Consider the following 26035-nt stretch of genomic DNA (forward strand, 5'->3'; position numbering starts at 1 on the left):
CCAAATGGAAGAGATTATTTCAGTTTTGTTTTAATAATAGTAATTATATTTATTATTTATACCTGACTTTATATATATCAGTAAAGCCACTTTATTTCTGTTCACAGTTTGTTGTTGTTTAGTCACTAAGTCGTGTCCAACTCTCTGCAACCCCATGGACACATGGCTTCTCTGTCCTCCACTAAATCTTATTTCTGTGGGCCCAGTCCTTGTTTTTTTCTTCATCTAGCATAGTAGCCTATGTACAAGTAAAATAAAATCAGGAAGACGTCTAGTGAGATCCTTCTGAGGAACCTGCTGTAGATGATTACAACAGATCAAGGGTTACGTAAGTTCTATTCTATGATCTTCCAAGCTCACACAGTCAAGAGCCTGAGAAAGGAATAAAACACGAAAACAAGTGATCCACTATGGATTATCATCATAAATAGCCCCTGAGAAGGTCTAGAGTATAGATATGAGGTTTTTAGGACATCTCAGTTTTTTTTTCTTTTTTAAAAATCACAAATAAGGCTTTTAATTATTTAGCTTCTTACTTATAGTACTCACATAACAGAAACTGAAAAATCCATGTTGTTGTTTAGTCGCTAAGTCATGTCCGACACTTTGCAACCTCATGGACTGTAGCCCACCAGGCTCCTCCGTCCATGGGATTTCCCAGGCAAGAATACTGGAGTGGGTTGCCATTTCCTTCTCCATTTTTTTTCTTTTAGCCAATTGATTTTTTTTTTTTTTTAATTTGGGCCACACCCCAAGGCATGTAGTTTCCTGACCAGGGATCAAACCTGTACTCCCTGCATTAGAACGCAAAGTCTTAACCACTGGACCACCAAGGAAGACCCAGGACATCTCAGTTTTTTATCTAAGAAACTACAATCTGCCAGGTTCTATAGTTTTTAAATGAACATAAACTTTATGAGTTCTTTTAAAGGAACATTCTTAATAAAACATATTTAGTTTTTGTTAGAAGATAACTGATTCTTTCCATTTTCTAATTTGTTCTATCTCCTCTAGAGCTCTGGCAGACACTCTCGATCAAAATCTGAGAGGTTTTGGCAGTTGACTGATTAAGAACCTGAATCCTTGGGTCACTCTGCTACCATTCAAATCCTGACTCCAGTACGTACAAACTGAGCCACTATGCAAATTCCTTAAGCTTTCTGTACCTCAGTATCTATATCTGTTAAATGCAAATGTTTGTATCTCCTCTCTCCCAGAACTGTAATGAGCATTAGCTGAGATGCATATAATATACCCAGAGAAATGCTTGGTATGAAAGTTATATATTATTTCTGAAGACTAGGTGGACCACAAATACTGTTATGTACCTACAAGGGACTGCCAGTAATTGTGTGTGTGCTTAGTTGCTCAATTGTGTCTTTGCAACTCCATGGACTGTAGCTCTCTAGGCTTATCTGTCCATGGGGATTCTCCAGGCAATAATAATGCAGTGGGTCACCATGCTCTCCTCCAGGGGATCTTCCCAACCCATGGATGGAACCCAGGTCTCTCACACTGAAGGAGGATTCTCACACTGAAGGAGGATTCTTTACCATCCGAGCCACCAGGGTAGCCCAATTGTTTAGGGAGGATATATCAATGCCTTATGAATTCTTGTCTATGAATCATTGTTCCTTCTGCTTTTTCTCTAATTCACATCTCCGTATGCCCAAACTCTAAGGCCTACTTATAAATGTGGATTCGTCAATGAAACTTTCATAATCATATAATCTATAAGTAATCACTTATGGCTGGTTTATAACTCTCTTGACATATTACAGTAGTGGTATTTATGAGTATATGTGTGAGTGTGTGTATAGGTACGTGCCTATTTTTCTCTGACTTTGAGCTGTAATTTCATAAAAGGGAGAAAGAATATTGCAGGTGTTCAACTATGTATATTTATAAGCAAGTAAAATAAAGTAGAGCAAGTGGAGTTGCTCAATATCATATCATTCTATCTAGTCCTACTTTCCCCCAAGCTAACTGGTAAGTACATTACACTCATCCATGACTAACTTTCAATTACTCAAGTACCTTCTAGCTCTTCAGTACAATTCCAGTCTTATTTAAATTGAATTGTCAATGTTTTCTAGGTATTTTTTACCATTTTTCCAGATTTAAGGATAATCAATTTTACTAATGGTTCTCAAGAAATCTTAGACACTTTCCCAATAAACATCTATATTAACTAAAATAACATTAAGGGGCAAACCTACCTTGTCATATCTATCCAATTCTGTATTCTCTAAAGGATGATTTTTCATGTTGCTTAACAACTCTGACTGAGCAATTGAAATTCAGACTATGATAAATGTTTTACACTGAAGGCTCATTTCATTATACAGTAGTCAGTTGAAATGGGGTTTCCGAAGAAGGTATTTTTAGGAAGCATAGAGTACATGAAAAAGCTGAAGACATTACACAATTTAAATATTTATTGAAGCTTTTCTACTAAGGCAACATTTTGGTGATATCTCATAGAAATACCAATACGGGAAAGGAAATTAGAGGTAACTAGATGGTAGAGACTGTGGAAGCCAAGACACCTGGTACTGTGAGTGAGTTTCACATTCACAAAGTCATTAAATTGGAGAAGGAAAGGCACACTCCTCCTTACAGACATATTATTTCCCTTAGGATTTCAACATTCATTCTAGATACCTCTTAGATGATTTTCTGAAGTGTTTTCTCTCCCTTTCTAAATTCCTGACTTCCTTCTCTTCACGCTCTATATGACCTTTGTAGCTGGTCTCATCTATGCTCATTGCTGCTGCTGCTGCTGCTAAGTCGCTTCAGTCGTGTCCGACTCTGTGCGACCCCAGAGACGGCAGCCCACCAGGCTCCTCCGTCCCTGGGATTCTCCAGGCAAGAACACTGGAGTGGGTTGCCATTTCCTTCTCCAGTGCATGAAAGTGAAAAGTGAAAAGTGAAAGTGAAGTCACTCAGTCTTGTCTGACTCTTAGCGACCCCATGGGCTGCAGCCTACTAGGCTCCTCCGTCCATGGGATTCTCCAGGCAAGAGTACTGGAGTGGGGTGCCATTGCCTTCTCCGATCTATGCTCACTAGGGACATTAAATCAAATTCCTAATGATTATACAGCAGAGGTGATGAATAGATTCAAGGGATTAGATCTGGTAGACAGAGGGCCTGAAGAACTATAGACAGAGGTTAGTAACACAGTATATGAGGTGGTGACCAAAACCATCCCAAAGATAAAGAAATGCAAGAAGGTAAAATAGTTGTCTCAGGAGACCTTACAAATAGCTGAGAAAGGAAGAGAAGCAAAAGGCAAAGGAGAAAGGGAAAGATATACCCAGCTGTATGCAGAGTTTTAGAGAATAGCAAGGAGAGATAAGAAAGCCTTCCTAAGTCAACAATGCAAAGAAATAGAGGAAAACAGTAGAACGAGAAAGACTAGACAATTCTTCAGGAAACTGGAGATACCAAGGAAATGTTTCATACAAGGATGGGCAAAATAAAGGACAGAAAATGGCAAGGACCTAATAGAAGCGCAAGATATTAAGAAGAGGTGGCAAGAATATACCAAAGAACTATACAAAAAAGTCCTTAAAGACCTGGATAGCCATGTTGCTGCGGTCACTCACCTAGAGCCAGACATCCTGGAGTGTGAAGTTAAGTGTGCCTTAGGAAGCTTTACTATGAACAAAGTTAGTGGAGGTGATGGAATTACAGCTGAGCTATTTCAAATCCTAAAAGATGATGCTGTTAAAGTGCTGTACTCAGTACGTCAGCATATCAGCAAATTTGGAAAACTCAGCAGTGGTCACAGGACTAGAAAGATCAGCTTTCATTCTAATCCCAAAGAAGAGCAATTCCAAAGAATATTCAAACTACCACACAAATGTGTTCATTTCACATGCTAGCAAAGTAATGCTCAAAATCCTTCAAGCTAGGCTTCAGCAGTATGTGAACTAAGAACTTCCAGATGTACAAACTGGATTTGGAAAAAGCAGAGGAACCAGAGATCAAATTGTCAAGTTACAGTGGATCACAGATAAAGCAAGGGAGGTCCAGAAAAACATCTACTTCTGCTTCATTGAATATGCTAAAACCTTTGACTGTGTGGATAACAACAAACTGTAGAAAATTCTTAAAGAAATGGGAATACCAGACCACCTTACCTGCCTCCTAAGAAATCTCTATGCAGGTCCAGTAGTAACAGTTAGAACCAGTCATGGAACAACAGACTGGTTCCAAATTGGGAAAGGAGTATGTCAAAGCTATATTTTGTCACCCAGCTTATTTAACTTATATGCAGAGTACATCATGGAAAATGCCAGGCTGGATGAAGCACAAGCTGGAACCAAGACTGCCAGGAGAAATATCAACAACCTCAGATATGCAGGTAATACCACTCTGATGGCAGAAAGTGAAGAGGAAGTAAAGAGCCTCTTGATGAGGGTGAAAGAGGAGAATGAAAAAGCTGGCTTAAAACTCAACATTCAAAAAACGTAGATCATGGCATCTGGTCCCATCACTTCACTACAAAGAGATGGGGAAAAAGTGGAAACAGTGTCAGATTTTATTTTTCTGGGCACTAAATTCACTGTGGACAGTGAGTATAGCCATAAAATTAAAAGATACTTGCTCCTTGGAAGGAAAGCTATGACAAATCTAGACAGCATATTAAAAAGCAGAGACATCACTTGGCTGGCAAAGGTCCATATAGTCAAAATTATAGTTTTTTCCAGTAGTCATGTACAGATATGAGAGGTGGAACATAAAGAAGGTTGAATACCAAAGAATTGATGCTTTCGAACTATGATTCTGGAGAAGCCTCTTGGGAGTCCCTTGGACAGCAAAGACATCAAGCCAATCAATCCAAAAGGAAATCAACCCTGAATATTCATTGGAAGGACTGATGCTGAAGCTGAAGCTCCAATATTTTGGCCACTGATGTGAAGAGTCAACTCACTGGAAAAGACCTGGATGCTGGGAAAGAGTATGGGCAGGAAGAGAAGGGGGCGACAGAGGATGCAATCGTTGGATGTCATCACTGACTCAGTGGACATGAGTTTGAGCAAATTCTGGGAGATAGTGAAGGACAGGGAAGCCTGGCGTGCTGCAGTCCATGGGTTGCAAAGAGTTAGACACAACTTAGTAACTGAACAACAAGAGACATTGAGTCCTCAATAAAGAAGTAGGCTTCACATCCCCAGGTTCCCAGCACCCATGCTCTCCATTAAAACCTTATTCTACACCCCCAATTCTTCCCATTATTCTAGCTCTCTTCAAGTCTTTTCCTTCTAAATGGTACTATTATCCACCCAATTCTACATGCCATGGAAAGCACCACATCCAACTCAATACTAATTCCTATTTACTCCATCTCCTAGGTAAATCTTAAATCAATCCACTTCTTTCAACTCCAATGTTACCATTCTAGTCAACATCATCTTCTTTTGTCCCTGGAGAAACTACCAGATTGAGAGCTTCAGACTGATAGCTCCTCATCTACTCTTAACACCTTCTAATCTCTTCTTCACAAAACAGAATACTATTCTTAAAAAAAAAAATAACACAAACATAGTCATTTCACCTCCTTAACAGAAACCCTTAAAAGCTAACCATTGATTTTACTATACAGAAAAAAAAAAATCATTGCCATGAGCTCTGAGGTACTGAATGATTGGACCCCAGGCCACTGTATCAACTGCATGCTTATTTAAACTGCCCCAATTAAGAAAGTCTAGGAAAGCTGACCTTCGTTTAGTTCTTTCCTCATAGCATGTTACACCTTCACATCTGTTGATCCCTCTGAATGTAACATTTCCCTCTTTCTCCCTTAGACAACTATAAGCCAACTCCATTCTGCACTGTCATACTTTGAATGCTGATTTCTTAGGAATCCTTCCCCCAGTTTCTAATACAAGTCTAGGTCTCACTAGTATACATTTTTCTAACAAGGTGTACGTTATTTTGTAGTCCTTATCCCAAATGCAATTTAAATAGTGCATAAACATTATATATACATATATTTCCTCTCCTAAATTCTAATCCCAGTAAGTGCACTTATTTAGAACATTATCTCCAGAACATGGCACAGTATCTGGCACAAGTAGGTGCTCAACACATCCTAGTTACATGACTAAATGCATGAATAGCAAACAGTTCCTTCTTCAAACACTGGTCACCGAAACCCACACAATACAAATTTAAGGAGCCACTTCCTCTGATACTTTTATTTCTGGATTTATTTCTAGAGCCACTCTATTTCTAGACATTTAAAGGAAAACACTGCAAAGTCCATAGGCTTGAGTGAAGTAAACTCTGTGATAACACTTGGTGCTCTCTGACATAGCCCATTAGAGATGGGGTATGTACACCTAATCCAGAGGAATTCTCTAGCTCTTCAGCAGCTGTTCACATGGCTCCTGACCTGCCCTTCAGGCTCTACTAAATCAGGATTCCCCAGCTGTCTGAGCTTCCAGTAAGCTCTTTCAGTTAACCAGCTACATGCCAACACTGCTTGTATCTGGTTACATTCTTTAGAGTCTAGTTTTCCCTTTTCCTTCCTAGTTATTTTCCAATATATTAGAGCCACTGAGGTTCACCACTTTCATGCATAATTTTATCTGTCCCTCAACTAGTTTGGAAACGTTTTGCCTGCTTAGTCAGCAATCTATTTCTAATATTGCCTTCATGAGCATCTATATATAAAGGAATTACTCAGCTTGCCTTTGATGAAAATACTTGAGCAGTTCTGACTCTGATATTTTTTTCCTTTCTTGTGTCTTTAGTTTGACCTCACAGTTTCCAAGGCTAATATCGGCACTTGTAAGAGTGTGCTGACTCCTGTGCCCTTTAAGTCAGCACTTAGCTCGGGCTAAGGTACTATTGCTGCTGTAATCTGATAAAGGAGCAGACAAGTTGTGTGCAAATAAAGATGGGTGCCAAGAATGAGCAAAAAGCCACCGATGTTTATGCCCTTTTATAGTCCTGATTCCATGACAGTCTTCGCAAAAAGCAGAGTGGGAGGAGGGAGAGCAATTTAAAACAAAACAAAGCCAATGCCAAGAAGAGGGTGAAAACATTGAAAGGTTAACCCCTTTATTTGCCCATAATTGGGCATACTGAGACATGATAATGCTAATTGTGCTCAGTGAATCCTGGTCTTTTTAAAACATCAATTATTTCTTAAGGTTAGAGATAAAGAACAGCTAAAAGTTGAAGATAAACTGGCAAAAACCTGTATATTATTTTGGCATATATAAATCCCTCATTGCTGTAATGCCTATGAATGGGCTGAATTTACTAAATATATTTATTAAATATTCATTAAGGGTAAACTAAGAGTGTGACAATGTAGGCATTTTTCAAAAGTTTCTTTAAAATTCTGTTAACTGTTTAAAACTCATTCAGCTACCTACATTCTGACTTTATCACATGGATAAACATTGGCTTCCATACCATGCACTTTAATATTCCTTCTGTTCATTAAAGCAACCCAGTTTTCTCTTAAAAATAAAAAATAAAATAAAAATAGAGGTAAACATTCTTCCTCAGATTCTAAATATGTTAAAGTAGCCTTAGATACATTTCAGCTTTAAAAATTAATATACAGGAAACCATTTTTCTAACACTCAAAATTTATGGAAAACCAGTGGCTTAAAATTATATGGAATCAAAATACTGAATTACCAATTCTGGAAGATTCGTTTATCCACACCCAAAACAACAACAGCATCAACATTCTACCAGCATAGCATCAAAATGACAGTTCCTTTCCAATTAAAGATAATTGTTAATTCTCCCCATCTTCCTTTGGTGAAGAATGGGGTGAAAATGACAAACCAAAAGTAAGGCACTGAAGCAGAAGGTAAAAGATAATAAGGAGACTAGGAAGAAACTGATTTCCAAACTCAATCCAGATTGCTAAGAACACTTGTTTTCTCTGGGCTTAGTATCATTACAGACTATGCAAAGTCACCTCTCTGGACTGTAGGGCCCCAGAAAATTGCTCTGTGTCTTCTTTCAGCTATTGACATTCTGAAGTCTTGTGAATGAATATCAGAACATAAGGGCTGAGCACAGAGCTGGATGAAAATTTTTCCTTAAAATGGTAGCCTGAATGGAAGACTCCAGCTCTGGGAGTGAGGGCACTGACCTCGGCTTTTGTTAATGGGCATGCAGGGGACTCCGTGTGGTCACAAGACTAGGACTCTTCTAAGCATGAATGAGCAGGGCCATTCCCTTTCTGCACCCTCATTTGCCTGCTGCTTGTCAGAATTGTGGCTGAGACATTTAAGATTCTCCTAAACCACTGGAGCCACGGCTTTTGGTTTTGTAGCCATATTCAGGGCAGAGTAATAATCTTGAATGGGGAAAGAAAAAGGGCATGTCCCTTGGAGTTAAAGCATTTCAGAATTTCTGGAGGAGCCATCCGGTTTAAAAAGGCACTAGCAAAACTCTAATATGCTGTAATATTGAATACATGGGAAAATAAGCTTTTAATACCCTAATTTTTGGAAAAAAGCAAACCAAATCATCTTAGTTGCTACTCTTCAAACTATCATTTGGATACGAGTGACTCACAAATAGCAGGGTTACTCTCCCTTTCGAGAGAGGCTATCAGAATCTCTGAAAAACATTTTCACTTACAATATTAATTAGAGGAAGCTTGACATTTTACAAATATAAAGATGTTAGGACAATTCTACATGTGACAGAAGTAGACAGCCCCCTTCCAAATTGGCAAAATAATAAACTATACTATAGCACTGCCTGGGCTTCCCAGGTGGCTCAGTGGTAAAGAATCCACTTGTCAATGCAGGAGATGTGATGTGGGTTCAGTCCCTGGATTGGGAAGATCCCCTGGAGAAGGGAAAGTCAACCCACTCTAGTATTCTTGCCTGGAAAATTCCATGGACAGAGGAGCCTGGTGTGCTACAATCCAGGGGATCTCAAAGTAATCAATCAAGATTCAGCAACTGATCACACACATACACACACACACACACACACACACACACACACACAGCACTGCCAACCTATTTTTCATATCTGTATTAAACTTCAGAACTCCAAATACATTATGAGTATTCCTCTGTCAATATTGTACAGCATGAAATTCCAAGGACTTTTAATGAATGGATGTTTTTAAATGAGGAAAAAGATGAAGACCACAAGGTGTTTATGTTTTTGCTTGTTCGAGTTTTGAAGATCGGTCTGCTTCATGGACCCTACTGCCAAAGAAAAAGTTTCATGAAATTATGCTATGGTACTTGGCTGCATTTAATTAAAAAAAAAGTCCTCTCATATCCCATACTGTAGCCTATATCTTTCCCAACAAAATGTTCCTATATGAACCAACTGCCTTGATAACAGAACACAAATCTCATAGGACTATGGCAGGACTTTGTGAGAAGGAAAACTCTGGCCTCCCTCTAAATCCAATCGCACCCTGAATGTGCTGTATAAAAATAAACCAAGGTCATCATTATTCCTTCTCACTGTGATTTGGCTTTCCTTCAAACTACATACTCTGTATATCTGAAATAACTGCACCGCCTCCATTAACTGAGTTTGACATCACTTTAATCAATGTATCTTTTCAGAATGAAAGGCAGAAATGTCAAATTCCTACGATTATAAACTCCTTTAACTCTCTAATCTGCATTAAGTAAAAGCCTGTCTTTGAGAAATAATATATACTTTAAAGAAATATGACTAGCATCAATTTTCTTTTAAAATGGAAGGGGTAAAAGAGATTCAACCTCAACAAATCTCTTCATTCAGAGATGATTTCCCATGAAATGTTCAAAGCTTAAGTCCGCAAGTGCTTCTCTAATATTGGCTCCTCCCAAGCCCTACCTGATTTTGTATTCATAATTTTGTATTAGTTTTCCAAAAAGAGTCCCCTTCCTTCAATTGTTCAACCTCAGGCCCAATAAAACCTACATCTGCTTCTTCCTTCATGGTTTGTGATGTTTTGTCATTACTCTTGTCAGTATCTATTCAAATGAGGTATATTTAAATAGAAAATAAAACATATAAACAGAAAATTTGGAATATATATATATATATATATAACTCAATCACTTTGCTGTATAACTGAACTTAACAGAACATTGTAAATTAACAATACTTAAAAAAATGAGTTTAAAGAAAGAAAATTATCTTTATAGAAACGTTAATTTCCAATCAATTTTCAAGGTCTCTCTTAGGTAACTTAGTACTCTGTGATTTAAATGTGCATGTGTGTTTATATAAAAATAGAGCGTCACACCAAAATATCATGTTTCTTGCATTTGCAGTGCAAGAAAGAATGGTTTAATGAAAAATATGATAAATCATTTTTAATAAGTTAGGGAAATATTACAGCAGAAAGTGGAAGGGTAAGGAAAGTTTGGGAAATCACTTTGTTTTATTTTTGTGATAAAACCATGATGAAAGATAATAAAATAGAATTTAAAAATCTTGACTTTTCCAGAGAACAAAGATTTTAATCTCTTTTATTAAACCACCCAAGTGGTTAAGAACTTTACAATTTGTTTCACATGTAGCAAATGACTTGGCCTACAGATTTCAAATGTATACTTTAGAACTAAACAGGAAGCTGTATTAATATCTCTGTCCAAATTATGAATTTATATTTCAGTACTGTCTAGCTGGAGTAGTGTCAACCAATATCTCTCTTCCTTAAATAACAAATTTGCACAGAACATTTTTTGGTCTTTAAGTTTAGAGTAACAATTATAATAATATTTTCTGCTGTATTTTCCATACTGCTATGCCACATAAGAGACACAGAGGGCTTCTTATTAAGAAGTATATTATCTATTTAGATCAGCAATCTTTTTTTTCATAGTTAAGATGCCCTTAAAAGACTCTGCAAATGAAATTCTAAAAGATGATATTATTAGACTTTAAGAAAATTTGCATCATTTAGAAAATTCTAAAGAAATATATAATTTGCAATCAATTATTTGAGTGATTCTTTGCAAAACCGTGTGTAAGTAATTCTAAAAGTAAGCAACACTTATGTTAATACAGTGCTATTCTCTATTAATTGGTAACTATTTTGGTTAAAACCCAACCAAGTGTACTCAAGTATTTCAAACTAATGCAATTTAAAAAACTGGATTCAAATGTCAATACATTCAAAGAGTAGTATGTTGCCAGATAATAAAAGTTAATGCATAACGTAACTTTGTGAATATTTTCATTTTCTCTTAAGAAATTCATTGCCATTTAGCCTAAGTATTGCCTGATCACGTACTATAATAAAGTCCTATAGGGCTTGTGCAAAAAGGTTAGCTTGCTTCAAATTCTGATTAAGAATTTAAAAAGTCATTCGAATATCTATGACAAAGCAGATGGTTTGTTTGTCTTGTTCCATGTCAAAATTAAAATTCTGCTGCTCTCCCTAAATTACTCTATATACTGGTTTCTGGTTTTAATTTTGTAGCTGTATCAATTGATCAAGTGATAAATATGTGTGTATTACAAAGAACAAACATATGCTTTGTATTTTTGCAATATCTCTAAATTGAATGGCTTTTCAATCAGAAATCAATTCTTATGTCCGTCAAAGAAATTTATAAAGGAAATTATATTAAAATGTTTTACTACAAAATCAGTAGCATCTTTTGTAAATCAATACACGCAAAATGTTGATTTCTTTCCACAATTTTTTCTCAGAGGTGAAACTTCTCTTGTGACTCTTTTCCCAGAAGTTTTGAATAGTTATTTATTTAGAGAGATTTCATTTCTTTCATTCTTAATTATAGACCCTCATATCTATTTCAGGGAATGACTATAATCCACAAGTCAAAGGCAGGTAAAAACAGAGATAATCTTCATCCACCTCTTTGGGACACATTGTACTCTTCATACATTATTTATATATATTATTTTTACTGTTGTGACATGGTCAGTTGTTACATTTTTTGTTAATCATTTTTACTTTCTTAAAAAAGTTGGAGTTTATATTAAAAAAAAGTCAAACTAAAAAGTTTTACTGAAAAGTTAGGTCATCATAGACATGAAATAACACTGTGACTTGAATGCAAATTATGATTAGAAGCCCCTCATGTTTTTCTGTTGTTTTCTTAATAAAAGTACCTGGTAATTTGATAGCAGAGATCATACCATCATTTGAAATAATTTTTAGTGATATGCTACAGAAAAGAACATTCAAAATACTAAATGTAGTATGAGAAGGGAACTTTTAAATTAAATATTTATCAATACTTTTCTCAACCTCCATTTATCCATCACAAATCATTCTATTCTTTATTTTCCTCCCATAATAAGCCACATAAAATTTTTCTAACCTTGAGGCATCCATATGTTATTCCCATAGAGCAATTGGTTCATTGAGAATATATGTCAGTTCAGTACTCCACATGTAACTATTACTGAATACAAAAATATCAAATAATCATGATAATAACTCATACAAACTATTTAACAGCAATTTAAATTGTTTGTTACAAATACTCCAAGCCAGTTAAGCATATTCTATTACTGGAGTAGTTTCTTAAATACAAAAGATGTGTTTTTTACAGAAGAAAAAGCTTAAATGCTAACTCATTTATACTGAAAAGTTTTCCCAGTGAGAAACATGTACACCTGCACATATATGTGTGTGTATATATATATATATATATATGTAATACATCTATGGTTAATCACAATCCACTATAATAAGTTTAAATCAATCTGCCTAATCAGTGAGCTTGCCACAAACTAAAAGTTATGCCGCAGTAAAAAATATTTTTAATTACTTTGTACTTACAACAGTCCTCTACTTCTTCCCACCAAAGCATTTGGAAAAAAGAAAAGTATATATCAAGGCAGCGATCAAAATCTTGGTAAATTTTCTTTCAACTTTATTGCTTCAGTAGGTTTAGGAATGATGAGAAACCAATCAACTTCGGCAGCCTTTAAAAAATAAGACTTCAGGTTGTTGTTGTTGTGTTTTTTTTCCCCTATTCGTATTCTCTGAAGCTAATTGCCTCCAAGATCTGAGTCCTGTAAGGGGAAAGTGAGTGATCCCAACACTGAGTGAGTCAACATAGTAACTGATGCCAGGATTCTGTAGAGGCCCCTGGATATTTTGAATTCCAGGACCTGCGCAGAAGCAAGTGACCCGCCTTTTCTCTCAACTTGGTTTCCCATAATAGGACTGCCCATGGCCACTACATATAAGGTTGTGCTTCCAGCATGGCAAGTCCTGTGAATTCAAATAGTGTTCAACTGTGTTCTCATTAATATCTAAACCAGAATAGCCCAGGGGATATAGTATTTGCTCTCAAAGCCTTAACATAAAAACTCTTTGGTACACAACTGTAACAAGACTTTCTGAAATCTCTATGCACATTTCCAGAATGTCAGAGCAGAATATTCAGATCCAGATTAGCCTTTTAAATGCCTTTTCTTTTCTTTTTTTTTTTTAAACATTCTCAATAGCACTAAAACTTTCACTCCACTGAACAAAAAGAAATGCCCAGAATAATCTATGCATTTGTTATATATCCACTGTCTACCAAACTTAATTTCTACCCTGGGGATCCAATCAAAAGTCATATATTGATGATGCCAACAGTCTGAATAAGAGAAGAAACAGCGGAATGAAGCAGCTGAGCTCTGAAGGCAGAATGTGTATAGCTCTCATGGGAAAGGCTTCTGCTAAAATAAAGAGCACTTTAAGAATGAAGTGAAGAAATCACCCTAAAATGATCAATTTTTGTTGTAACTGATGATACAAGTTTCTTTTTAACTAAGAAATTACTCTTTCTTCAATTTACTTGCTGAGATTTATTTAAAACACCATTCTCTTAGACACTGAGTTGATCAACTATGTAATGATTCTCAGAAGTTTTCTGTATTAAATGAACACAACTGTAACACATCATTCAACATGTTTCTAAACTATTCTTAGCTAAGAGAAGGCTTCTTTATCTCCTTTCTTATTTTTATTTTTTATGCAATAGGTGAGCCCAATATTTATAGGAAATACTGGTAACACATTTGAGAAAGATATTTCTTCTGCAATTACAATAATCTCTGCTAAAATTATTTATTTGAGTGTTTTTACAGTACCATTTGTTAAAGTGACAGACTCATTTTTCTATGTCAAGCATTCAATTGCCTGGCACAGAAATAAATTGTAGATAAAAATAGGAAAAAAAAAAAAAAACCCTGACATATGGGAGTCAGACTATGATGTTTACTTTAATAGCGAGTTATACATTTTATATTTTAGAATATCATAATATTACCAATCTCCTCAAAAAAACCTGTATGAAACAAAATACAAGGCCTGGTTTTAATTTGTGGGTAACTGTACTTAAAATACTATCATCCAAAGTAGATTTAAAATTTTCTCTATCAGTTCAGTTCAGTTCAGTTCAGTCGCTGATTCGTGTCCGACTCTTTGTGACCCCATAAATCGCAGCATGCCAGGCCTCCCTGTCCATCACCAACTCCCGGAGTTCACTCAGACTCACGTCCATCGAGTCAGTGAGGCCATCCAGCCAACTCATCCTCTGTCCTGCCCTTCTCCTCCTGCCCCCAATCCCTCCCAGCATCAGAGTCTTTTCCAGTGAGTCAACTCTTTGCATGAGGTGGCCAAAGTACTGGAGTTTCAGCTTATCATCATTCCTTCCAAAGAAATCCCAGGACTGATCTCCTTCAGAATGGACTGGTTGGATCTCCTTGCAGTCCAAGGGACTCTCAAGAGTCTTCTCCAACACCACAGTTCAAAAGCATCAATTCTTCGGCGCTCAGCTTTCTTCACAGTCCAACTCTCACATCCATACGTGACCACTGGAAAAACCATAGCCTTAACTAGACGGACCTTAGTCGGCAAAGTAATGTCGCTGCTTTTGAATATGTATCTAGGTTGGTCATAACCTTTCTTCCAAGGAGTAAGCGTCTTTTAATTTCATGGCTGCAGTCATCATCTGCAGTGATATTGGAGCCCCCAAAAATAAAGTCTGACACTGTTTCCACTGTTTCCCCATCTACTTCCCATGAAGTGATGGGACCGGATGCCATGATCTTCATTTTCTGAATGTTGAGCTTTAAGCCAACTTTTTCACTCTCCTCTTTCACTTTCATCAAGAGGCTTTTGAATCCCTCTTCACTTTGTGCCATCAGGGTGGTGTCATCTGCATTTTTGAGGTTATTGATATTTCTCCCGGCAACCTTGATTCCAACTTGTGTGTCTTCCAGTGCAGCGTTTCTCATGATGTACTCTGCACAGAAGTTAAATAAGCAGGGTGACAATATACAGCCTTGACACACTCCTTTTCCCATTTGGAACCAGTCTGCTGTTCCATGTCCAGTTCTAACTGCTGCTTTCTGACCTGCATACAGGTTTCTCAAGAGGCAGGTCAGGTGGTCTGGTATTCCCATCTCTCTGAGAATTTTCCACAGTTTACTGTGATCCACACAGTCACAGGCTTTGGCATAGTCAATAAAGCAGAAATAGATGTTTTTCTGGCACTCTCTTGCTTTTTCCATGACCCAGTGGATGTTGGCAATTTGATCTCTGGTTTCTCTGCCTTTTCTAAAACCAGCTTGAACATCTGGAAGTTCACGTTCAGGTATTGCTGAAGCCTGGCTTGGAGAATTTTGAGCATTACTTTACTAGTGTGTGAGATGAGTGCAATTGTGCGGTAGTTTGAGCATTCTTTGGCATTGTCTTTCTTTGGCATTGGAATGAAAACTGACCTTTTCCAGTCCTCTGGCCACAGCTGAGTTTTCCAACTGTACTGGCATATTGAGTGCAGCACTTTCACAGCATCATCTTTCAGGATTTGAAATAGCTCCACTGGAATTCCATCACCTCCACTAGCTTTGTTTGTAGTGATGCTTTCTAAGGCCCACTTGACTTCATATTCCAGGATGTCTGACTCTAGATGAGTAATCACACCATCGTGATTATCTGGGTCATGAATATCTTTTTTGTACAGTTCTTCTGTGTATTCTTGCCACCTCTTCCTAATATCTTCTGCCTCTCTTAGGTCCATACCATTTCTGTCCTTTATTGAGCCCATCTTTGCATGAAATGTTCCCTTGGTATCTCTAATTTTCTTGAAGAGATCTCTAGTCTTTCCCATTCTGTTGTTTTCCTCTATTTCTTTGCATTGATCGATGGAGAAGGCTTTCTTATCTCTTCTTGCTATTCTTTGGAACTCTGCATTCAGATGCCTATATCTTTCCTTTTCTCCTTTGCTTTTCACTTCTTTTCTTTTCATAGCTATTTGTAAGGCCTCCCCAGACAGCCATTTTGCTTTTTTGCATTTATTTTCCATGGGGATGGTCTTGATCCCTGTCTCCTGTACAATGTCACGAACCTCATTCCATAGTTCATCAGGTACTCTGTCTATCAGACCTAGGCCCTTAAATCTATTTCTCACTTCTACTGTATAATCATAAGGGATTTGATTTAGGTCATACCTGAATGGTCTAGCGGTTTTCCCTAATTTCTTCAGTTTAAGTCTGAATTTGGCAATAAGGAGTTCATGATCTGAGCCACAGTCAGCTCCTGGTCTTGTTTTTGCTCACTGTATAGAGCTTCTCCATCTTTGGCTGCAAAGAATACAATCAATCTGATTTCGGTGTTGACCATCTGGTGATGTCCATGTGTAGAGTCTTGTGTTGTTGGAAGAGGGTGTTTGCTATGACCAGTGCATTTTCTTGGCAAAACTCTATTAGTCTTTGCCCTGCTTCATTCCGCATTCCAAGGCCAAATTTGCCTGTTACTCCAGGTGTTTCTTGACTTCCTACTTTTGCATTCCAGCCCCCTGTAATGAAAAGGACATCTTTTGGGGGGTTAGTTCTGAAAGGTCTTGTAGGTCTTCATAGAACCATTCAACTTCAGCTTCTTCAGCATTACTGGTTGGGGCATAGATTTGGATTACGGTGATATTGAATTTTTTGCCTTGGAAATGAAGGGAGATCCTTCTATCATTTTTGAGATTGCATCCAGGTACTGCATTTCAGACTCTTTTGCTGATTATGATGGCTACTCCATTTCTTCTGAGGGATTCCTGCCTGTAGTAGTAGATATAATGGTCATCTGAGTTAAATTCACCCATTCCAGTCCATTTTAGTTCGCTGATTCCTAGAATGTCGACATTCACTCTTGCCATCTCTTGTTTGACCACTTCCAATTTGCCTTGATTCATGGATCTGACATTCCAGGTTCCTATGCAATATTGCTCTTTACAGCATTGGACTTTGTTTCTATCACCAGTCACATCCACAGCTGGGTACTGTTTTTGCTTAGGCTCCATCCCTTCTTTCTTTCTGGAGTTATTTCTCCATTGATCTCCAGTAGCATACTGAGCACCTACTGACCTGGGGAGTTCCTCATTCAGTATCCTATTATTTTGCCTTTTCATACAGTTCATGGGGTTCTCAAGGCAAGAATACTGAAGTGGTTTGCCATTCCCTTCTCCAGTGGACCACATTCTGTTAGACCTCTCCACCATGACCCGCCCGTCTTGGGTTGCCCTGCGGGCATGGCTTGGTTTCATTGAGTTAGACAAGGCTGTGGTCCTAGTGTAATTAGATTGACTAGTTTTCTGCGAGTATGGTTTCAGTGTGTCTGCCCTCTGATGCCCTCTTGCAACACCTACCATCTTACTTGGGTTTCTCTTACCTTGGGCGTGGGGTATCTCTTCACGGCTCCTCCAGCAAAGTGCAGCCGCTGCTCCTTACCTTGGACGAAGGGTATCTCCTCACCGCCACACTTCCTGACCTTCAAAGTGGGATAGCTCAAGTAGATTTAAAATTTTCTCTATATGTCACCTCATTTCTTTAGTGTGGTTGTCTAAATATGTATATAACAAAAATTTTATGAAATATGCTAAAGAAATGTTTTAGGAGTTACATGGATCCACATCTGCATGTTACATTCCCTGTCCTATGCAATGGCATGCAATACTGCTCAGAATATAAGTTCCTTTACACCTTGTATCATGAGTTCCCTGTAGATATAAACCCACATTTCAGCCAAGGTAAGTGTACAGTTTATCAGGGATCTGTAAAGTGTAGTCCTTGAAGCAGCATCAACAGCAGGTAGGAAAATTTTAGAAATGCGAGTACACAAGAAATCTGAAAAATGAAAAGAACTCTGGGAGTAGGACACAGTACTCTGTGTTTGACAGGTGAGCTAATTCATGGCCAGTTTTGAAAAACCCCGAGAGGTATGTTTCCAAAACAGCTCTGGCTCCAAATATACCCAAAACTTGTCTTGGTTAATATCTAAAGCAATATCCAAAGTACTAATCACTCATAGAATTGGACGCCCTTAGATACATCTTGTCTTTCAGCCTTAGTCAATAATAAGGATTTTTTGAGCACCTGTAATAAATTTTATATTAATGTAGAATATTCACACTTTTCTTAAGATTTTATAATCTAGGTGTAAAGATAAACTTAATATAACTGGAAAAAATGAAATGTACATAAAATAAAATTTGGCCTAAATACAGTGAACTCTAGTTCAGACCTTGTCATTACTTTCCAGTGGTCATTTACATCTCTCATTTAGTCCCTACAATAACTACACTGGACAGCTTTTAGGAGCATCATTACAAAAATGACTGCTCAAGGAATTTGCTCAAGTTCGCATTGTTAATAACTGGCAGAGCAGAATTTTTCAAAAACTTATTTTAACTTTTTATTTTGAAATAATGATAGATTGACAGAAACTTTCAAAGAAAGTATAGAGAGGTTCCATAAACTCTTCATTCATTTTCCCCCAACAATTATATTTAAGATAACCATAACACAAAACCAGGAAATTGACATTGATATACTATATGTATCTCTGTCATTTTATTATGTGTGGAGATTTGTGTAACCACACCTCAGTCACAATACAGAGCCATTCTATCAGCACACAAATCTTCCTTCCTTTATAGTCACACCAAACACCATCCTCCAGTAGCCTGGTACCTACTAATTTGTTCTCCATCAATATAATTTTGTCACTTCAAGAATGTTAGATAAAAGCAATCATTCAGTATGTGACCATCTGAGATTAGCGTTTTCACTTAGCATAGTGTCCAAGGAATCCATTCAAGTTGTTATCTACATCAAAAACCTGTTTACTTTTATTACTGTGTACTATTCCATTTCATGGATATATCATAGTCTGTTCAGGCATTCATTCACTGTAGACCATTTTGGTTATTTCCAGTTTTTGGTTACTACAAAAAAACCTGCCAAACAATCAACTATATATTTTTTTCATTTATCTGGATTAATGCCCAGGAGTAAAGTTGCTGGGTCATGTGGTAAGTATATATTTTGTTTTTAAAAAGAAACTACCAAAATGTTCTCTTGAGGGTTTGTACCATTTTATATATCTGCCAGCAATGTGAGTGATCCAGTTTCTCCACATTTTTCTTGGTATTGTCATATATACATATATATGTGTGTGTGTATATACACACACACACATACATATACATATATATATATATATATATAAACACACACACAAATATTATATATACATGTTTGTCTTAAGCAGGTAGAGATACATCATGGCAGTCTTAATTTTAACTGTCTGAATGGTTACTAACACTGAACATTTTTTTTTTCTTGTTCTTATTTTCCATCTGAATATACTTTTCAGTGAAATGTCTGTCCATATATTTTGCTCATTTTCCAACTGGATACTTTGGTTGTAACTGCTGAATTTTCAGTAATCTTTATATACTGTATAACATGAGTCCTTTGTTCGATATGTGTTTTACAAATATATTCTCCCAGTATGTAGCTCATCTTTTAATTTTTTATAGGGTAATTCCAAAGCAAAAGTTTTAAATTTTTTAAAAAATTTCAATTTGTTGAATTTTTTCTTGCATGGTGCTTTTGGTATCTTGCCCAAGAATTCTTCATCAAGTTTTAACTCATGAAGATTTTCTCTTAATTTTTCTTTTTGTAATATAATTCTATACTTACATTTAAATGGATTTTATTTTTTAAATTTTATTGATTGATTGATTTTTAGCCACTCTGCACCACTTACAGGATTTTAGTTCCCCAACAAGGGACTAAAACTGGGCTCAACGGCAGTGGAAGTTCAGAGTCCTAACCACTAGACTGAAAAGGGAACTCCCTTAGAATTAAATTTAAGTTCATTTTTGTAGACAATGTACAGTTTCTTTTCTTCTTTTCTTTTTTTTGCTTACAGATTTCCAATTACCTCAATGCCATTTGTGGAAAAGCCATCTTTCCCCTGAATAATTTTTGTACCTTTGTCAAAAACCATCTGGGTACATTTGTGCAGATCTACTTCTGGGATTGCACCTCTGTCCTATTGATTTATGTGTCTATCTCTCTTCCAATACCATACTGCCTTAATTACTGCAGCTATATGATTAACCATTAGACAGAGTTATTTATCCCACTATGTTATTCTTTTTAAAAATTATTTTACACATTCTAGATCCTGTGTCTTAACATAAAGATTTTAGACAAATAGCTCTACTGATCTAACAATAAAATATCTTCCTTAATTTTGACAAGGGTTGCATTAAATATATTAATTTGGATAAATTCCATTTTTATCATGTTGAGTCTTATAATCCATTGACAGTATATATTTCCAATATTTAGGTCATCTTTAATTGATTTTGTCATACTGTGCTAATAGTGCTTTGTATTGTGATCATATTGTTTCTTTCATATGTCTATAATAATATCACTATCTGTTATGTATGTGATTGGACAAAGAAAGAGAAAAGAACGCAGGTTCTCAAAGTACTATTTTGAAAAAGAAACACATTAAAATACAGAACTTTACTTTATCAAAAGCACAAAGCACCCACTTCTGGACGTATATCAAGACAAAACTGTAATTCAAAGAGATACATACACCTCTATGTTCATAGCAGCTCTATTCACAATAGCCAAGACATAGAAGCAACCTAGATGTCCATTGAAGATGAATGGGTAGAGAAGATGTGGTACATATAAATGGACTACTACTTAGTCATAAACAAGAATGAAATAAGGCCATGTGCAGCAACAAGGATGCAACTAGAGATGATCATACTAGCAAACTAAGTCAGAAAGACAAATACAATATGATATCCCTTAAACGCGGAATCTAAAATATGACACAAAAGAACCTGTCTAGGAAAGAGAAAGAGAATCGCAGACATAGAGAACAGACTGATGGTTGCCAAGGGGTAGGGGGATGTAGGAGGAATGGCCTGGGTTGGGGTTAACACATGTAAGCTTTTATATATGGGATGAGTAAACAACATAGTACAGAGAACTATACTTAGTATCCTATGATAAACTATAATGGGAGAAAATAATTTTTAAAAGATGTATAGATAAATATATATATATACATACATGTATATGTATAACTGAGTCACTTTGGAGTACAGCAGAAATTAACACAGCATTGTAAATCAACTATATTCCAATTAAACAAAAAAGTGCAAAGCATACTTTGATTACATTGAAGGCTTACATTAGCATGTTTTTAAATTACTTTCTATAGTCTACAGTTTAATTTTTTTTAATATAAATTTATTTAACTGGAGGCTAATTACTCTACAATCTTGCAGTGGTTCTGCCATACATTGGCATGAATCTGCCACGGATGTACACGTGTTCCTCATCCTGAAACCCCCTCCCACCTCCCTCCCCATCCCATCCCTCTGGGTCATCCCAGTGCACCAGCCCTGAGCACCCTGTCTCATGCATTGAACCTGGACTGGCAATCCATTTCACATATGATTTATTTTTATTTTTAAAAATTTTATTGGAGAATAGTTGATTTACAATGTCGTGTTAGTTCCAGATGTACAGCAAAGTGAATCAGTTATACATATACATATATCCATTTATTTTAAGATTATTTTCCCATTAAGGACATTACATAGTGTTGAGAAGAGTTCCATCTGCTATACAGTAGGTTCTTAGCCTACAGTTTTAAGATATATGTTGTAAAATGAAGACTAGTCCTTGCTTACATTTGAATACTAACCAGTAATCCCTCTATCATAAAATGGGTGGACCATTATTTAGAAAGAGCTGATTAGGGTAAACTTAAAAGTAACAAGGAATGAGTTCTCAAGAGGTTGAAAACCTTAATGGCAGCATTTTATATGAATTGTTAGGGGTCTGAATCATTTCCCCCACTTATGTAATTTCTAAGATAATTTAAAACACTATGACTAATAGAGCTTCAAAGGATCAACAAGCTGGGAATAAACAGGTATGACAACTAAGATTTTTATACAAAGTTCACAAATTTATTGACTTCGGAAAAAAACATTTCTGGGCTATTTCCCTTCTCCACAATGATCTATATTGGTTGAAATGTTATACATTCTGTAATGACATATATTCATAGATGATTTTCAAAAAAATCTTACTGTTTAATAAAGCCGATGGAGAAATGTGTTGGTTATGGGAAATTTATCGGCACTGAGGCCAGCGAAAAAGAAGGTAGATGCGATTTAGACAATTTGGTGCTTGTTCATATGTACACAAAAGCTTGCTGGTATTTTGATAGGAATTGCATTAGAACTATAGATTAACTGCAGGTAAAATGACATACTCACTCTATTATAGTCCTTAGTCCATGAACACAGTGTTTATACCATTTAGGTCTTTGTTTTATTTTAGGTTTTTTTTTTTTTTTTAAGTTTACAGCATATAGATCCTGTATATGTTTGTTATGTTCATAAGTATACCCCCTTTTTAGAGTTATTTTGAGATGTTATACTTTAAATTTTGATTTATAATATTTCACTTCTTATATATAGAAATACAATTGATTTTGTACGTTGATCTTGTATCTTGAGACCTTGCTGGACTAATTAGTTTTATGAGTAATTTTGTAGAATCCCTGGGATGTTTTACATAGCCTAACATACCATCTGCAAATAGGGACAATTTTAACTCTTCCATCCTGGTTTTTTAAGGTTTTTTATATACTTGTTAGCATTTTTGTGCTGGCTAGAATTTCCACTACTACGAAAGTAGCAGGAATGAAAGCATGTATCTTTGCCTTGATCCTGCTAAGGAAAAAGGCTTGAAAATCTTTCACCATTATGAGGATGTTGGCTATAGAATTTTTGTAGATGTGCTGTATCAAGCTGAAATCTATTTCTAGTTTTCTAAGGGTTTATTTTTTAAATCATGAACGGGTGTGGAAATTTGTCTAACTTTTCTTTCTCTGTGTCAATTGATAAAATCATGCTATCATTCTTTTTTAGCTAGTTATTATGATATACCAAATTTTGTTAAGAATTTTTGTCTCTATATCCATGAAGGACATTGGTCTGTAGTCTTTTTGTTCTTATTGTACCATGTTTGTCTGGTTTTGGAATCAGATTTTTTTCTTGCCTCAGAAAATGTGCCTCTTCTTTTATTTTCTGGACACTGACAGTTTTCTTTAATAGCATGAAAGATGTCATGTCATTTCCTTTTGGATTCTATGGCTTCTCATAAGAAATTCTGTCATTTCATTTCTTTTGCCTATAGATAAAGTGTCCTTTCTTTTTCACTGCTTTCAAGGTGTTTTTTCCCCCCCTTTATCATTAGTTTTCAGAAGTCTGACTATGATGGGTGTAGGCATAGATCTCTAGGTCTCTCAGCTTCTTGAATCTGTAGGGTTTTGTCTTTTGCCAAATTAGGCTATTTTTAAGTCATTATTTTTTCAAGCTATTGTTCAGCAACACTTTCTTTTTTCTCTCCTTTCAAGACTCTAGTGACATGCATCATAGATTTTTTATTATAACCCCACAAGGTCACTGAGGATCTGTTCATTTTTTTTTTTTGTCAGTCTATATTCTTCTTGTTCATACCGGGTAATTACTATTTGTTCTATCTTTCTGTTCACAGATTTTGCCCTCTGTCCCTTCCAATCTGCTACTGAGACCATCAATTTAATTTTATTTTGATTACTTTTCAGCTCTAAAATTTCATTTGGTTCTATATGTCTTCCATTTCTTGCTGAGACTTTCTAGTTTATATTTGTTGCAAGCAAGTTTATAATTGTTTATTGAACCATTAAAAAAATAATGGCTGTTTTAATACCCTTGGCAAATAATCCTATCACCTATGTCATTTCAGTGTAGGTGACTGTTGTCTTTTTTCATTCAAGTTGAGATTTTCCTTTTTCACTGTTTGACGAATGCTTTTAAATGGAAGCTTGGAAATTAAAACACTCATTTAAAGCAATGGCACTGAGGGACTTTGCAGGTGATTCAGTGGCTGAGATTCTGCAATCCGAATGCAGGGGGTCTGAGTTTGATCCCTGGTCAGGGAACTAGATGCCACATACCGCAACTGAGAGTTCACATGCCACAATAAAGATCCCACATGCATCACAACTAAGACCTGGTGCAGACAAATATGTAAATAAATAAATATAGAAAAACAATAGCATTGAGCTGCAGAATGGATATGCATTTATTTATCAAACATTTATTAGAGCCAGGGTATATACATTAAGGCTGTAAGGTAATTACTCTTGGCCCCTGCCTTCAAGGGGACTATACTTTAAGTGCAGTAAAAGAAAAATTTAAAATTTAACCTATGTGTTAATTAATGAACTCAAATAAGTTTGATGGCATTTGTCTGGGGGAGTTACCTAAGAGAGGGTCCAGATTTTAAAGATAACACTAGATGCACCGCCTACCACAAGAGACTGTCAAATATGTTAAATAAAGCAATGTATTGAAAAAGTTGTTCTCAATTGCATACACTACAAGAGGGAAAATTTCAAATCAATAATCTAAGCTCTCACTCCAAGGATCTATAAAGTAGGAAGCAACATAAAACCAAACCAAGCAGAAAAAGGAAATAATAAACATCAGAAATCAATGAAATTGAAAACAGAAAATTAAAGAAAATCAATGAAACAAAGGTCTCATCCTTCGAAAAGATCAGTAAAATTGACAAACTGCTAACAAGAGTGACCAATTTAAATAAAAACAAAATGAGGACACACAAATTACCAATGTTAAGAATGAAACAGGTTGATAGATATTAAAAAAAGATAAGGAACTGCTATAGGCAATTATTCATACAAATATTTGACAATTTGGATGAAATGGACCAGTTCCTCATAAAGCACTAACTATAGCAAATCACTCAATATGAAATAGATCATTTGAATTATTCTATAACTAATAATGAAATGAAGTTGATAATTTTAAAACGTCAGAAAAATAAATCTTCATGTCCAGATGGTTTCACTGGAAAATTTTACCAAACTTTTAAAGAAGGATTCACACCAATTTTATATAATCTTTTCCATAAAATGTAAGAGAACACAATTCTAATATCTTTAATGAATCCAGAAATAGCTTGATACCAAAGCAAAGTTTTTTGTTGTTGTTGACATGGGAAAGCAATGGAACTGGAATGACTAAAACAATGTTGGAAAAGATGAATGAGGTAGGAAGAAAAGACTATCAGATTTTAAGACATAATGTAACCTTTTCAACAAATGGTGCTAGACACTTCAGTCTCACACCTTATACAAAAGAGCTAAAAATGGATAATGAATTTAGAGTCAAAACATAAAAATCTAGGTATTTTAGAAAACAATAAAAAAAATTTTAGGATCTAAGACTAGGAAGAATTTTTGAATTTTACACTAAAAGCATTGGCCTATGAAAAAGGAAGGATTGATAAATCAGACTTCAACAAAATTTTTAAATGTTTCTTCCTAAGGAGATAAAAAATGGTAATCTAATGTAAAAATATTTGAAAACCACATATCCAACTAATGACTAGTATCAATAATACATAAAGAACTCATAAAACTCAAATAATAAAAATAAACAATAATAATAATCTGCAAAAACTTATTAGGAAATGGTACTCTGGAAAAAATATTTGTTTGGCCAAACAGTTTGCTAGGGTTTAAGTCGTTTGCTCGGGTTTAAGTCGTTTGCTCAGTCGTGTCCGACTCTTTGCAACCCCATGGATTGTAGTCCACCAGGCTCCTCTGTCCATGGGATTTTCCAGGCAAGAATACTGGAGTGGGGTGCCACTTCC

At 35.9% G+C, this 26035-nt stretch overlaps 1 protein-coding gene across 9 annotated transcripts in view; it reads right to left on the reverse strand.

The window, feature by feature from the left end:
• Nucleotides 1-26035, reverse strand: part of DMD (dystrophin) — a 2668835-nt gene that overhangs the window by 2228364 nt on the left and 414436 nt on the right. For 5 of the 9 annotated variants that reach the window (XM_060407876.1, XM_060407872.1, XM_060407873.1 and 2 more), the window contains exon 1: nt 12768-13058. The exons of the other annotated variants lie outside the window; for them this stretch is intronic. In XM_060407876.1, the coding sequence (XP_060263859.1) occupies nt 12768-12798 (31 nt within the window). In that variant the 5' untranslated portion in view covers nt 12799-13058. Of the gene's footprint in view, nt 1-12767; nt 13059-26035 lie in introns of those variants that run through there. 9 annotated transcript variants of the gene reach the window in all.

This window comes from Ovis aries, chromosome X (genome assembly GCF_016772045.2).
Source record: "Ovis aries strain OAR_USU_Benz2616 breed Rambouillet chromosome X, ARS-UI_Ramb_v3.0, whole genome shotgun sequence".
Classification (NCBI taxonomy): Eukaryota; Metazoa; Chordata; class Mammalia; order Artiodactyla; family Bovidae; genus Ovis; species Ovis aries.